The 14,994-nt window shown below is 46.2% G+C and overlaps 2 protein-coding genes across 7 annotated transcripts in view; one reads left to right on the top strand and one right to left on the bottom strand.

The window, feature by feature from the left end:
- Window positions 1–9,455, top strand: ASB8 (ankyrin repeat and SOCS box containing 8). Of its 5 annotated transcripts, none has more exons than XM_046013954.1 (4): window positions 1–75; window positions 2,669–2,828; window positions 4,276–4,380; window positions 6,186–9,455. In XM_046013954.1, the coding sequence occupies exons 2-4, from the start codon at window positions 2,700–2,702 to the stop codon at window positions 6,816–6,818; spliced, it is 867 nt and encodes a 288-aa protein (XP_045869910.1). In that variant the 5' UTR covers window positions 1–75; window positions 2,669–2,699; the 3' UTR covers window positions 6,819–9,455. The 5 variants fall into 5 exon arrangements, with proteins under 5 accessions (XP_045869910.1, XP_045869909.1, XP_045869913.1 ...); XM_046013953.1 differs by having other exon boundaries at window positions 8–75; window positions 2,665–2,828; XM_046013955.1 differs by lacking the exon at window positions 1–75 and adding an exon at window positions 81–211 and having other exon boundaries at window positions 2,665–2,828.
- PFKM (phosphofructokinase, muscle) overlaps window positions 9,161–14,994 on the bottom strand; it is a 24,002-nt gene continuing 18,168 nt past the window's right edge. For both annotated transcript variants that reach the window (XM_046013950.1, XM_046013949.1), the window contains exons 15-23: window positions 14,541–14,611; window positions 14,096–14,183; window positions 13,864–14,016; window positions 13,205–13,369; window positions 12,091–12,152; window positions 11,749–11,860; window positions 10,116–10,215; window positions 9,929–10,034; window positions 9,161–9,703 (exon numbers count right to left, since the gene is read on the bottom strand). In XM_046013950.1, coding sequence (XP_045869906.1) covers window positions 9,559–9,703; window positions 9,929–10,034; window positions 10,116–10,215; window positions 11,749–11,860; window positions 12,091–12,152; window positions 13,205–13,369; window positions 13,864–14,016; window positions 14,096–14,183; window positions 14,541–14,611 — 1,002 coding nt within the window. In that variant the 3' untranslated portion in view covers window positions 9,161–9,558. The remainder of the gene's footprint in view (window positions 9,704–9,928; window positions 10,035–10,115; window positions 10,216–11,748; window positions 11,861–12,090; window positions 12,153–13,204; window positions 13,370–13,863; window positions 14,017–14,095; window positions 14,184–14,540; window positions 14,612–14,994) is intronic.

Here is a 14,994-nt window from a genome sequence, read left to right as displayed (position 1 = left end):
GGGGAGACGACAACTTCTGCTTCCGGGTCACGCCTTGACAGCGGCTTTCACCACCCAGCTCAGCCCGGCGGTCTGGTGAGTGCGTACCTCGCTGCGGGAATGCCTGCAGCCAGGTTCCTTAACCCGTGGCACTACGCGCTGTAGCTCCTTCTCCATTCCCAGCTCGGGTTTCGTTAACCCTGGAGAAAGAGACATGGTTCCTGGCCTTGGGGTAATCAGGGCGGGGGTTGTTTAGCCTCCAGAGCTCCACAGGCGTAGATTGCTCGACCTTCTTTCACCCATCGCCCCCCCGCCCCGCGTCCCCCGCGGGGATACCTGCCGGCATTGCTGCGATCTTTGCGGATGCCATGAGGAAAGTGACACCACACGTCCTCGCATTTCGTGCCCTTGCCTTTCGGCTCTGTCTCGGCAAGACGCAGCTGCCGCGAGCCGTCCCCCACCCCCGCCACTTCACCCCAGCAGGTGTGGTGGTGTTGGGGGCTCTGGCTGGACTGAGGGTCTCCCGGCCTGGGCGGAAGCCGAGGCCTCATTAGCATCAAAGGTGTTGAATGTCGCCTCTCTCCCCCTTTGCTTCTACCATCGCAATAGAAAACTCCTTGGTGTTTTCTCTGGATCCGCAGTGAAAGAAAACCGGGGGGGCGGGGGGGGTAGGGAGGCTTTTCAGTTCCAGCAGAGGAAGGGGGCTGCTGTCTGGAAATGGGTCAAGCTTACATTTCCTTGACCCTTCCCCACAGTGCATGTTGTTAATGTGCCCCGAAGTTTCACTCTTCATCAGGAGCTTCCATGCAACAGCAGAGAACCACTGGTCATGTCCTGAGTTAGGAGTTCTTAGCCTGGAGTCCCAGGACTGCGGCGAAAATGATTGCAGGGTTTAGTTTCTTCAGATTATCATGGCCCAGAAACCGATAACAGAACTAGTTCAGTCTATTTTCACTTTAGATGTTCTGTCTTCTGCCCCCCATTCTTGGAATCTCTGGTTCAAATGCACCTCTGGTTTTTTCTCCTTTTCCCTTGCAACAAAAAAGTATAAGATACAGACCATTGTCTCTGCATGTAGTGGCTATTAGGTTAAAACATATTCCAACTCTATTCTATCTAGAAAGTTTCAGAGAGACATATAAACGAGTGTGTAAGCTTATTCATTCATAATAACGTAGGGAAGAAGAATGCCCAATATGAATCATTGATACCTATGAATTGAGCATTGTTAACCTGCATTCTATTAATTAATACTGTATATAGTTTAAACAGATAAATGGCTACTGATTAGCAAAATAGAAACTATTCACATTTATAATATATTACATAATGCATAAGGGGGTACTCCATTATGAAAAGCAAAAATTATGTGGTGTGAAATGATGAAAATAATTTTATGTTTTTTACCTTAGTAGTGATCATTTGCATAACATTTTATGCAAGGTGTGAATTTTTTAGGATTTAAGGAAATAATCTTTACATTAATTCAACAAATATTTATTGAGAACCTGCCATGTGCCAGGAACTTTCAAAAATAACACTATCTTTACCCTCAAAGAACTTGGAGTTTAATAAGAACATATATTTCTAGAGAGCTGGTGCTGTATACTATATATTCTCTACAGTTTTTTGATATATACTTTTTCATGGAAATGCCCCACCTTGTTTGCTATAATGTTAAATGTTCCCCAACTAGTATATGGATCTTATACAGCAGAACTCTTAACAGTTAAATTTAAGTATATTGCATTTTTTTTGTTCCATGGTAGAACTCTTTGTCATACTGTGGTTTGAGCATATATTATCCCAAATCTATTTCTTAGTTGTCATAAACGGCCAATTATTAAAATTTTTAAGTCGTTTTGCCTCGTAAGTCTGCTTGTTTTCCTACAACCACAAGCATATGTCATTGGTATGAACTTCACAGTTTTTTCTGATTTTTTATACATGACTAATTGTCCTTTTGAGATTTTTAGTTTAGAATGTCACCCAAATATTCCCCATGTTTTCTTTGGTGAAGACATTTTAACCTGTTTCACAGATGTCTCGTCATTGTTAACATAGCTGTATTTCTTCCATAGCCTTTTCCCTCTCTTCACACAGGTATTGATCACTTCTATAGCCTTTAGCCAACCAGTATTTATTAAATACCTACTTTTTGTGAGATTCTGTGGCTGGTCTTACATGAACAAAAAATAGAAGACAGGGACCTTGCCTTCTAATTGATTACAATTTAGAGGAGAAACAAGATGAACATAACTATACTTGCGGGGCCAGATATAACAAGTAAGCTAAAGGTGATGGTGATAGTAAAGACCACAGAATCCAGAGGAGGGAAAGTTAGTTTTGGGCATCTTCAGCCTTTAAAAAAAATCCCCTTGCTTGCCTAGTCTTGTTTGTAAACTCCACAGAGCTCCATGGGTCTTGGGGCCGCTTGGGGAAATCTTGTTCCAGACTAGTTCAGAGAGTAGAATTGAGGTGCTGAAGGTCAGAGAATTTTCATCCAGATTTACCCAACTCCCTAAGCAACTATTACAGTCTATTTCTTTATGATTCCAAAAAATTATTAATTAGTCATTGATCGCTTTGAAATCTTGTACTGTTGGGAAGGCCTCACAGAATTCCTAATCCTAGGGACAGGTATGCTCAGTGATGTTGTGTATGCCTAAAACTTCTTTGTTTCAGGCAGTTTGGAGCATGTGAACATACTCTGAGCCTTGATGAGTTCCAGCATGTGGTATATTATGCAGAGCATTCAGAGCAAATACTCTCTCTCAGAGCGCTTAATCCGAACAATCGCTGCCATTCGTTCCTTCCCACATGATAATGTAGAGGACCTCATCAGAGGGGTGAGTGTGCTGGACTGACGGAGAGGCCTGTGGGAGGTGAAGCGGGAAAGTTCCTGGGGAATCGTAATAGATTACAGATTGGAAGCATTGACTCAGCACAATATCACAAGGAGTTTTTACAGTCCTCTTAGATGTATTAACTTGACCATGAAAATACATTTTCCTTGTGTTTTGCTTCTCTTTTCTTCTCCCTCTCGCTTTGTGCATCTGACATTTTCTTCAGGAAGTACGTTCTAGGTAACCCTAGTCTCACATTCTTTGTGAAATCTCTGTCTGGATATGGTACATGTGGGATCCAGTAAACTCAAAGTCTTCTATACATGTTTTACTAAGGGAGGAAGGAGACGAGCAAAGCAGAAGTGGTTTTCAGATCCTTGTGGTTTATAATAATTACACAGAGAGATATCACTTGCCGTCTATCTTGACAACAGCTACCACTTCTAGTTCTGTAAGGAATGTCAGTCCCTAAAGTGCATGGTAATTTTTGACTTAAGAAAACATCTTAACATGTCTAATCACTGCTATCCAGCAATTGTTATATGACTAGTGTCCTAGACGGTCTTTGGTCTTTGATATCTTTTTCTGAATATTATTCCTGTTGAAGAGAAGTTACAAGGTCATTTTTTTATCACTAGAAAATGCATCCAGATGCTTACTTTTGTAAGTTCTTTTCAACAACCGTGGAATCCTTATTTACCGCCTGGAGCTCTCTAGCTGCTTCCAAGTTGGGTGGTGCAGCTTTGAGAAGAAAGTCATACAAACTTATTCTCAGCAGAAGCGGTACCAGAGGATTCAGCAGTAGGAAGTTTGTCACATTCTAATTCTAGCTCTGCTGCTGAGTCATTCAGTGACTTTGGTCTGTCTTTAGGATCCCCATCCCCTTTCATCAGATGTGAAACAGCAGTACCAGCAGGGACTAGGCAGCAGAGAATGCTGATGCTAAGAGACTACTTTGAAGATGTTTATAAACAGAGAGAGAACATTAACATGACCTTACTGTTAATGATGGTCATCTGTTGAATGGCAGAAAGAGCATGCCAGTTCTCTTGGTTTCAGTCTGACAGACTCCGTTTCCTGACTTTTTCAGAGCATGATGGCCATAGAAAGTGGGTTGCTTTTCCAGCTCTCCTGTTTGATTGATCCCCAGTTTCTCACTGCTTTTGCACATGAGGCTATGTCCTCAATGAGGTTTAGATGACTGTCTGACAAGTTACCTTGTGGAAAACCTTAATAATTTGATCTAAGGAATCAATAGTTCCTTTCTTTCATCTTCAGTGTATTTTCTTGGTGTGGATATTAATAAATAGGACTGGAAACTGGGACCAATGGTGTGTTTATAGTGCGGTCAGAGCTAGAGGCCTCTTCTGCCCTGGACTCAGTTCTGAGTCTCGTCCTGCTCAGTGAGCCAGAGCCGAGCACACTGACCGGAGTTTCCTTCTGCCCATAGGGAGCAGATGTGAACTGTACCCATGGCACACTGAAACCCCTGCACTGTGCCTGCATGGTGTCAGATGCTGACTGTGTGGAGTTACTCCTGGAAAAAGGAGCGGAGGTAAAGTTTTTAACACTGTCACATTAATAATCCACTAAAGCTTAAGCTTCACATTTCCTTAACATTTCTGTCTCTTCTCCCATCTCTTCCCACCTTCTAGCCCATGGTAACATTGGCATAGCGAATATTAAAGCAAAATGTAATGGTAAATATATACAATGATCCAAAGTATTTCATTCCTTTGCCTTTCTTTCTTGTCTGTGGCTCCAGGAAGAGGGAGTTTTATTTCCCCTTTCTCTCCCAGCCTTCCTTCTGGGGTTGTTTACCTTTCCATTCAGTCCTCTCATTGCCTGTTGACTGTCCGGTAGCTCTAAGTATAGAGGACCCTCCAGGGATGAGTGGAAACCATTGACACCCGCTGCCACACTTCTGATATCACCATTACTGGGAGATAGATCTCATTAGGTAGTCCATTGCTAGCACGGGGTCACTGGTGCATTTCTGCCCACTCATTATTTTACATTTATTATGTCTTGTTCATATCTTCTTTTTAATGTGTCTTAAGGTAAGAAACATAGATTAATTTATATTGACATTAGCAGGAAGTGGCATAGTGTAGTGAATGGTTAAAAGAATGGACTCTGGAGCCAGACATCATGGATTTGAATCCCAGCTCTGTTACTTCCAGCTCTGTGACTTTGAACAAGTTACTTAAGTTTTCTTTGCCTTGGTTTCCCTGTCTATAAAATGGTGGTGATAGTGGTGTCTTCTTCATAAGATTGTCAAGTGTTTAGTACGCTGTCATGTAGTAATTCTAAGTAAGTGCTTGTTAAATAAATAAATAAGCAATTTTGACTGTTTGTAAGCAATTTGGAAGTCGCGTAGGCTGAGGCGCTGTTTGGAATCAGACGTGCCAAGAAGCTTATGCGGGCTCCAAACACATTGGTCAGTAAGCCTAAGGGGCCAGCCCCAAGCACCATCATCTCCATACAGCCATGCTGTTCTCTACTTATCATTATCTAGTCACTCTTGTGAGTTACCCTGAAATGAAGACCAGTGATCAATGTCAATGGTGAAAATACCCTGGTGGGGGGGGGGGGGGGGAGTTTTTAGCTAAATAGAAAGTTGAACTCAGTTAAATATTCCAGCATATTTTTATTGTATTTTGAGGGGAAGATAATATTGAAGTCTTTGTAGCCTTCAGAAATTATTGGTAATATTGATTTTTAGCAAGTCAGCTGCTATTCCAGTATTGAAAGTTCTGTGCTCAGCCTTTTACATGCTTTTATCCAGGTTCTCTTGTGACTGCACAGTGTATATTTGCAAGGGGGTTGATTGGATTCACAATTTGAGCTTCTCTGTATGGCTAATAAACACAGCAAAACTACATGGCCTCATATCTCAGTCTGGTTGCCATTAGCCACAGAATAGAGTGAGCTGGGATAAACAAAATAATCCAGAACCTTTGCTCTGGCTTATATATTCAAGCTCCTTTCCAATAAATATCTTCCAGAGTAGTTACAAGGATTTAGACTTCATCATCTCTTTCTTTACCCCTCCCCCCATGGTAGAGATCCTAGTGAATAATAAACAAGAACATAGCAAAAACCTAAATGAAGCAGGCCAGCTAATCAGTGCATGGAATAGAGTGTTGGTTGTTCTGAGACCATTCTCTTCCTATTTGCTCCTAAGATCCTGTCATATGTCCTCTTGATCACCAGGACTCGCTGGGAATTGCTTGTTGACTCTCATATTCAGAACATGACATAGCAAAGGTCGTGGATAAACACATGCAAGCTGCTATTGCCCGCCCATCTTCCTCTTGGTGGTCTAGCTACTGTAATGTAGTTCCTCCCTCTTTACAGGTAAATGCCCTGGATGGTTACAACCGAACAGCCCTCCACTATGCAGCTGAGAAAGATGAGGCTTGTGTGGAGGTCCTTTTGGAGTATGGTGCAAACCCCAATGCACTGGATGGCAACCGAGACACCCCACTTCACTGGGCAGCCTTTAAGAACAATGCTGAGTGTGTGCGGGCCCTCCTAGAGAGTGGGGCCTCTGTCAATGCCCTGGATTATAACAATGATACCCCACTCAGCTGGGCCGCCATGAAGGGAAATCTTGAGAGCGTCAGCATCCTTCTTGATTATGGTGCAGAGGTCAGAGTCATCAACCTGAAAGGCCAGACGCCCATCTCCCGCCTGGTGGCTCTGCTAGTCAGGGGACTTGGAACAGAGAAAGAAGACTCTTGCTTTGAGCTCCTGCACAGAGCTGTGGGACACTTTGAGTTAAGGAAGAACGGCTCCATGCCACGAGAAGTGGCCAGAGACCAGCAGCTGTGTGAAAAACTGACTGTCCTGTGCTCAGCCCCAGGAACTCTAAAAACACTCTCTCGGTATGCTGTGCGCAGGAGTTTGGGACTCCAGTATCTGCCAGATGCAGTGAAGGGCCTTCCACTGCCAGCTTCTCTGAAGGAATACCTGTTACTTGTGGAATAGGCTGGAGGAGACATTTGCCCCGTCACACAGGCAACTCTGGGGGAGGCTTTTCCCTGCAGTGCTTTGTCTTGGAAAACAGGAAAAGCAGTTGTTCCTGTTGTGTGGTTTGTATTTAGAGGCAACGTGTCACAACGGTAACCTCCACACCATCTCCCCTCCCCAAACCGAGCAACCAAACAAAAAAGATCCCTCACTTTTGTTTTCTGTTTATTGCTTACATGGCTTTTTATATTGCACCCTGCAAAAGAAGAGCTCTCCCCCTACCCTCCCCTTTAGGGAAAAAGTCAACAGTGCAACAAAATTCTCTAGAAGATGAAGAGTATTTAAAGAATGTGTTTAGTTTTCCTTTGGGAACATGATTAAAATTTCAGAAGAATCCCTCTAGAAGCATTGTAACTGGTCAGTGAAGAAGTTTAAGAAAATCCCAGCTAACAGATGTGGCCCAAAGATGATGAAACAATGACCTCAGATGGTGTGCAGACACACAGTTACGGATGATACGGATGATACCTGAGAGTGCCACGTTGTGGAGTGTGTGCGGAAGGGACTAGCCCCCTCTCCCACCAGCAAAGGAAACAGCAGTCTTTGCTTCTTTTCCATGGGTGTGCCTGAGGGTTTAGTAGTTCAGCAGTGTTATTTCAGAAATAACACTGTCTTGCTGTTTTCCACATAGTAGAGGAGATAGCAGGTTCTGAGCAGTCCTAAGAACTCAATGTCCTAAGGACTTTTCTCCTAATGCAATTCTTTCTCTTTGTGAAAGCCAGTTTGCTCCAGCAGGCTTACAGGTGTTTGTACACCTTGGCTGAAGGTGTTTACTCCAGCAGGGGACAAGAAGGGCTGGGCTTTTCCCACCTGTCTTCATTTCCCTATAGATAGCTCACTCTGCTAAGAGTTGGGAATTATTTTCCTTTCAGCTGTTTTGGAAACTTTGCTTTTTACTGATCTGTACAAGACATCGGGGGAGCCGAGGGTGCGGGGGAAGAGCAGTACAAGAGCTTCTTTTGAGATGGCCCACCTACTCAAAAAAGAACTGCTTTAGTGAATCATACTTGGTCAACAATACTCTTTCTTTTCATGTTCTTAAACTAGAGCAAGTTGTTATTGATCTTGGATGACCCAGATGCAAATTTGAAAAACTTTTTTTTTTCTTTTCACTGATTGGGAACCACAAATAAAAATGACTGGAATCTGCTGACGTAGCTAATTTGAAAAACAATGTCTGCTTTTGCCCTTTTGCTGTTGGTGGGTTTTTTTTTTTTGCTCACTTGAAAAAAAAAAAAGAAATAAACACTTCTAAAAGCAAGTTTGGCAATTTCTACTATTCCTACTTTTCTCCACATTATTTAATCACTGGAAGTCCTGTTGGCTGGAACTCTGAAGCGGGGCTGTCACTACCCTCCTCATAAGCTGGTTTGAGGATACAGTGGTAATAGTGCTCGATATTTATTGTTAATTTCGCTTCCTCTTAAAGAACTGTGCCGCGAGCATTTGGCTACTTTAATTCTGGACTCCTGACAAGACTTCTCAGTTACTGTTTAGAACTGTTTTCAGGGTATAGAGGTAATACTTTGGACAGCCAGCAAAAGCCATGTAGTAGAGCTGATCCATCCTCCACCCATGGTAAAACCTGGAATCTCTTCCTGCTTCATCAAGCAAGTGAAAAACTGGGTTGGGAGGAATATGTAGGCTTGTGCCAAGAGCAACAACAGGGCGCCATCCTGTCAATTTGGAGGCTCCTGAAGACCCAACTGCATGACACAGTCACTTGGCTGATGAGGAGGAAGAAGCTGTTGTTATGACACAGAACACAAATTGAGCCAAATAAGAACTGACAACTTTGTAAAGCCGTATTTCAGCCAGCCCACCAAACCAGGCCCCGGTCCAGGTGTCTCTTTCCCAGGCTTTCAAAATGTGCATGTGTCCCCACAGATGGATTCTACCTTTCATCTAGGAAGGAGTACAGGGGAAGGGTTGAGAAGCAAGAACCCTGAGTTGTCAGAAGAGTCAAGATTGTGGGATGGCTGGAAAAAAAGCACCCCTGGGTAATAGGTATAGGATCAAAAGGTGAAACACAACGTCTTGCTTAGGAGACATTGGTGCACCCTATGGCCACAAAGGATGCAGGAGGGACTGGTGTGAAACAAGGGTAAGGATCAGCATAGGATGTTCTAGGATCTTTTGTACAGAGTCAAGAGATGCTGCGGGAAATACGCCAGGAGGTGGAGAGAAGTATGCGGGGTAATCACATGGGCTGCATTTTCCCAGGTGTCTGAGCAGAGTCTGGTCCTTAGGGTTGGCAGTATGACATCTACTTGTGCAAGTGACAACAGGAGAACCAAAAGGACAGTGACCAGTTGGCATTTATTAGTGTAGCTATTGTCTGTCACTGCAGTAAAAGTAGTAGAGGAACCAAGACTTTGTTATCACAAAGAAATAAATAAAGCTTATTTTTAGGAGAATTCTAACCGAGTAGCTGAAATCTAGCAGTAGCACGAGAGGAGCCCAATCTTGTGTGACAGGTGAAGCTGGGGTAGAAGTCATGATAAATTCTACCTAAAAGGAGTTTCTACTCACTGCCTACCACCCCAGCTCCCTGGCCAGAGCTGGTCATGGCTACAGTTGCAAAATAAAAGGAAACCTAAAGAAAAATGCACTAAAACACTTGGGAATACACGGACTTGGATCTATCAGGGTGAGCTGACCATGATCAGACAATCCATGACCCTCACTCCAAAGAGGGTTAGATAGAAGTTTCTCCAGACCGCTTCCGACTGATGTGCTCCAGGTGGGCGTGCTCTGAGGTGTCCAAGTCAATCTCGTACTTGGCTAGGATTTTGAGGATGGGCCTCAGCTTCAGCCACCACTGTTCCTTGGGGATGCGGTGCCTACAGAGAAATGAGATAGGTGATGATTTCACCTTTTAGCACCCCAAATGACTTCTATCAAATGCTGATGGGAAGGAGTAGAGTAGAAGAGGCTGGACTTTAGGGCAAGGGCTAAGATCTGAGAGGTATGACTACCTGTGTTAGTGCTAAGATAAAAGGATGGAAGACAGCAAACAGGTTGGGAAGAGGAGATCCTGAAACTGCTAGGGAAATAGATGTACTCACTCAAAATCCGTCTGGTCCTTCAGCTCAGTCACTGGTTGAAAGACCAGAGCCCTCTTACGCATCCCCAGAACACAGCCCGAGTCTGGCGTGTTGGCAAAGATCCTCCCTGCAATAAAGGATGGTCAATAAGCTTCAGTAATGGGGAGCCAAGCTCTGTGGAGGGGGCTTACCCTCTTACCCCACCTACCGTTACGGTAACTCTCTTTGATTTTCCCAGACATCCAGTTCATAGCCTTGGCACCCATCTTAGTGGCAAAATTCCTGTCAAACGGAGTTGGGCTCCCACCCTGAAAAAAGAGTCTTAAAGTTAGAGAGGGAAAGACTCTAATGAAGTGGCAGAGACACCCGAACATACAGAGAAAAGGGAAAGAAAAGTCCCAGGTTTGGGGCGCCTGGGTGGCTCAGTGGGTTAAAGCCTCTGCCTTCGGCTCAGGTCATGATCCCGGGGTCCTGGGATCGAGCCCCGTATCGGGCTCTCTGCTCGGCTGGGAGCCTGCTTCCTCCTCTCTCTCTCTCTCTGCCTACTTGTAATCTCTATCTGTCAAATAAATAAATCTTTAAAAAAAAAAAAAAAAAGTCCCAGGTTTACAGCCAGAAACAGGAATCCGGAAGTCTAACTCTGAAAGGAAATCCTGGGACAGTGCTGAGAACCAGGGTGAGCTGGCGTGGCAGATTTGGATGTGTATCAGGTGTAAGAGCTAACTAATTAGATAAAGGAGTAACTGATCTCACAACTGCCTCTTCTCGCTCCACAGCTGCCAGATCCCGTTGTTTACTTCCAGTCTGACTGGCCACTCAGGCACTTCTCTGCCCCTCTTCAGCCTAGCAGCTTTTGTCAGTTGCCATCGTCAGGGACAGAGAAGTGTTCCTTGTGAACCAATATGGATGGCCTTGGTAGCACCTCAGAATAATATAAAATATCATGTACATTTTCTCTGAGCTAAGCAAAAATAGGTGGGAAGTGGGGAACAGATTGTCATACTTTATCCACTTGGATATCCACTACCCATGTCTGCAGGGGCTAATAGCAATCTCATTCGGACTTGCGATACTGGGAATTCTTATGTGGGTAGGCAAAGGTCAAATGTCCATACGTAAGCAGGATCAGCTGGAGACACTGAGGATGGGGAGGCCCAAGACTGCTAGTATCATCTGTGAGTGAGGCCCACCAGAGGTGGGGACTGAATGTGGATGGTAGAAAGGAATTCATTTCCCCTGGAAGCCCCAGTTCTTGGGGACGGAGCCCAATACCAGCAAGGTGCCCAGACTCATTTCCCAGGTTCCTTACAGAGGGCGGCATGGTGTGGTGGGAAGAGCACTAACTCTCGCCCAGGCTTGATGAGTAGCCCTGAAAAAATTGTTTCTCCTCTCTGGGCCTCGCTTTCCTCATCTGAACTGGTGGTGGTCCTCAACTAGAGATGATTTTGCCTCTCCAGGGACGTTTGGCAATGTCTAAAGACATGTTTTTAGTTGTTACAACTCAGGAGGGAGGTACTACCAGCCTGTATTGGGTAGAGTCCAGGGATATTGCTAAAGCATCCCACCATGCACACAACAGCTCCCCACCACGAAGACTTATCCAGCCCTGAACAGCAATGGCGCCTAGGCTGAGAAACCTGCCTTCATGAAGAGGATGGACTCATAATCTCTAAGGCCATTTCCAGAGTAAAGATGTTTAGATTCTATGCCAGTACAAGACCGCAGGTTCGTGCTCTGTGGTGGCACTGATGGCCCCTAGCAGATTGGAGGCCAGCAGGAGGCCCAGTGGCTACTGGGGGTAAGGCCATCTGGTGAAGGGTGTGACGGGGCGTCTTCCCTACCTGCTGCATGTGGCCAAGCACATTCTTCCTGCTGTCAAAGATGCCCTTTCCTTCCTCAGAGTACAGGTTGAAAATGAAGTCAGTGGTATAGTTCTCGTTGCACTTCTCATTCCTGCCAAGTAGAAACCAAAAGCCTGTGACTTTGGTTATCTCCCTTTCCTCCCAACCCTTTTCTGCTTTTGTAAGCTTTGTTCTTCCCTTTTCTATCTCCTCCCATGGCTCAGGTTTTCTCCATTTGTATCCAAATTCCTCAGGGTGTCCCAAAAGGATTCAATCTGTGGGCTAGAGCCAGAGCCTAACTAATTCTTCTCTTCACTCAGGAACAAGCCGTGGATGAGATACCTTAACACCAAGCCCCTCTTCACAGTGGTTTTCATCTTTTGCACCAGATGTTCAACATTTGCCTGAAAACAAGAGAGTAAATCCTAAGGTTGGCTGGGAGCGGAGACAGCTGGGCAGGTGCACAGCTCTCTTGTTCCCCACCAGACCTCCCAGAAGGGGAGAGGGACATGGAAGATAGTTGTTTACAATCCTGTGTCTAATTCCTGTAAGAAGTTCAGTGTAGACTGAAATTTAAACAAAGATGGCAAAGAAGACAGGCAGAACTGGAAGAGGGCACATCAGAGACAGCTGTGGCAACTGCTAGTTCGCCCTTCCCCTGCTCCCAATGTCCCTTTCCAGGGGTTTCTGGTTCCCGTCCCTCAGAGGGCTGACTCTTGCTCTCAGCATTGGTCCTTAAATGGTTTGCTTGTGTGTGTGGCAGTGATTGACCTGGGAGGAACCAGTTCCTTCATCAGGACTTCGAGCTGGGAGTAAAGGAGGAAGAATCTCACCTCCGTTCCTAGCAGGGGCGGCTGGGTTCTTGGATTAGGGAGTTCCCTCAGCCTGCTGCCCCTCCACTTTGTGGCCTTTCTTTCCTCTAGTGGACTGAGATCTTGGAAAATTAGGATCATACAGTTCCTCTGTGAATAGGAGTCCAAGTTCCCCACCCCTCCAGCCCTGGAAGTGACAGGGAATAGAAGAGTCTGGAAGCAAGGGAAGTTCGAAGGGGTGGCAGGATGCAGTAGAAAGGCTGACTTTCTCTGTTGGTTAAATCCTCTACTCACTCGTTTAAGTTTAGAATAGGCTTTTAACCTGTCTAAATCTTTCTCATCTGTAACATGGAGATAATGTCTCCTTGCATGTCTGTTTTGAAGATAAAACGCAAAAACACATGGGAAGGGCTTAGCAACATGCCATCCTTCAAAACCGACACTCCCAACAACAGGAGCCGAGGGCACATGTGAGCTTACACCAGACAATGCCTGCGTGCTGCCCTCTCCCACCTCCTTGCAGAGCCCCACGCACCAGGCAGCTGTCCTCCTCTTGAGCTTGCACAGTTCAGGTTGCTGCAGGCACAGTGAGGACAGACAGGGGCAAGGGAGGGCTATGGTACAGGCTTGGGGTAGCCGTCTACCTGCAGGTCCCGAATGGTGAAGGGTTCCTCAAAAATATAGGCAGCATCAGCCCCAGCTGCCAGGCCGGCCATGGTAGCCAGGTAGCCGCAGTAGCCGCCCATCGTCTCAATGATGAACACGCGCCGCTTGGTGCCTGCTGCTGACTGCTTGATGCGGTCACAGGTCTGGTGAGACAGTGGGTCACAGTTACAGAGATGGGGCCCCGGCTCTGCTGCTTGTCACTTCTCTGGCCCTTGCCACAACCCTGCTCTGGAATGCTCTCCTCTCCAGGCAGGCTGGGCTGCTAGGCCACATCAATTGCTTGCCTTCAGGGGCGGCAGGCACACGGGCCCACCAGGCTGTGGAACCCTTCTCCTCGGAAAGAAGCTGTACTCCTCCTTTCTGTTGCTCAGGGTGGGGAAATTAGGCCCTAGACCCTCAGGAAGGAAAAACCATGGCATGCAGAGTACTGGTGGCTTTCCAGGTTGGAGACACCCAGGGGAGAATGAGCCCCACACATGTGGTCGAATAAGGCCTGCATAAAGACCTGTGCTTCCAGAAGCACTCTTCAAGCACTCACTTGGTGGGTACCAAAAAAGTGGCTCACTTTCTAGGAGCACATGTAGTCCAGGGGCTGCAGTCCTGGCCAGAGGCCTGGGAGGTGGCAGCAGGGTCTCACCGTGCAGATAGTGTTCAGGGCTGTGTCAGCCCCCACACTGAAGTCGGAGCCAGGGACATTGTTGGAGACCGTAGCGGGGATGACCACAAACGGGATGCACAGCTCATCAAACTGCTTCCTGCCCTCCATCAGTTCCAGGCCCCCAGTGTAAGCCTGAGAAGAGTGGCGAGGGCAGTGATGAGGGGAGAGGGAGAGGTGGGGGTTGAAGGGGAGGAAACGGGAGGGCACTCACCTCAAAGCCCCCAATGATGACAAGGCCCTGAATGTTAAATTTCGTGATGTTGGCACTGATCTGCTCAAAGCTCTTCTTGGGGAGAGTCCTATTGAATAGGGTGGGGCAGGGGTGCGCAATGAGGTGATGGGATTTGGAGAAGGGACAGGAAAATCGAGGGAGAGAAAAGCCAGAATTAGAAGAGTGCTTTATGTATAATTTCTTGACTTGTGCCCCCTTCCCTATGCCACCTCTCACCACTGTCCACGGGTCCACCTTGGGGCTTTACGTGCCCAAAGCTGCTAAAAGAGGTCTGCACCCACTGCCTGCCACTGAGGCCACTGTGAGCTTGGGGACCAAAGTCCCAGACGGTAGGAGTATAGATGCTGACCTAATGAAATGACACCCATATACGAGGGACGTCTTTAGGGGTAACTAGGAGGAGTGCTCCTGTGATGCCCCTTACCTTTTCGTCCCAAGTTTGGAACCACCTTGGCCAGTCCAGCCCCCTACATAGCTCCAGCCAGCTTCCTCGATCTGCAAGAAAGGTCACACAGGTGTGCACTGTGAACTGACACCACTTGCCGTGTTCTGAGCCCACCCCAACAGCCCCTGGTGGGAAAAGGAACGCCAGGCATCGGCCTTTCCCCAGCTCGATGAACTTCCTCCACCATTACTGCTTATCCACAAATATTAAGCGCCTACTTATGCCAGACACCTCACTAAGCTTTGGAATAGAGAATTAAATAAGGTATGTGATCTGCAAATGGTTCATTTCAGTGGCTCCTGCCTGTTCATACTGCCCTAAAATTAAGTATTTACTTCTGTTCAAAACCTTAGAGGAAAGCAAGGTAGAGAACGGAAGGGGAAGTGGGTGGGGGGGGGGGGGGCAAGAGAAAGGAGAATGGACAGGTTCCTCT

This window comes from Meles meles, chromosome 7, assembly GCF_922984935.1.
Source record: "Meles meles chromosome 7, mMelMel3.1 paternal haplotype, whole genome shotgun sequence".
Taxonomy (NCBI): domain Eukaryota; kingdom Metazoa; phylum Chordata; class Mammalia; order Carnivora; family Mustelidae; genus Meles; species Meles meles.
Note: the sequence above shows the minus strand (reverse complement) of the source record. Positions and strands in the feature narration are given on the sequence as shown.

Excerpts from the sequence above, each read along its gene's own strand:
- ASB8 (XM_046013954.1), top strand. The coding sequence starts at position 2,700 with ATGAGTTCCAGCATGTGGTATATTATGCAGAGCATTCAGAGCAAATAC. Across the intron at positions 2,829-4,275 it reads TAGAGGACCTCATCAGAGGG|GGAGCAGATGTGAACTGTAC; the intron begins GTGAGTGTGCTG and ends TTCTGCCCATAG. Across the intron at positions 4,381-6,185 it reads TCCTGGAAAAAGGAGCGGAG|GTAAATGCCCTGGATGGTTA; the intron begins GTAAAGTTTTTA and ends CCCTCTTTACAG.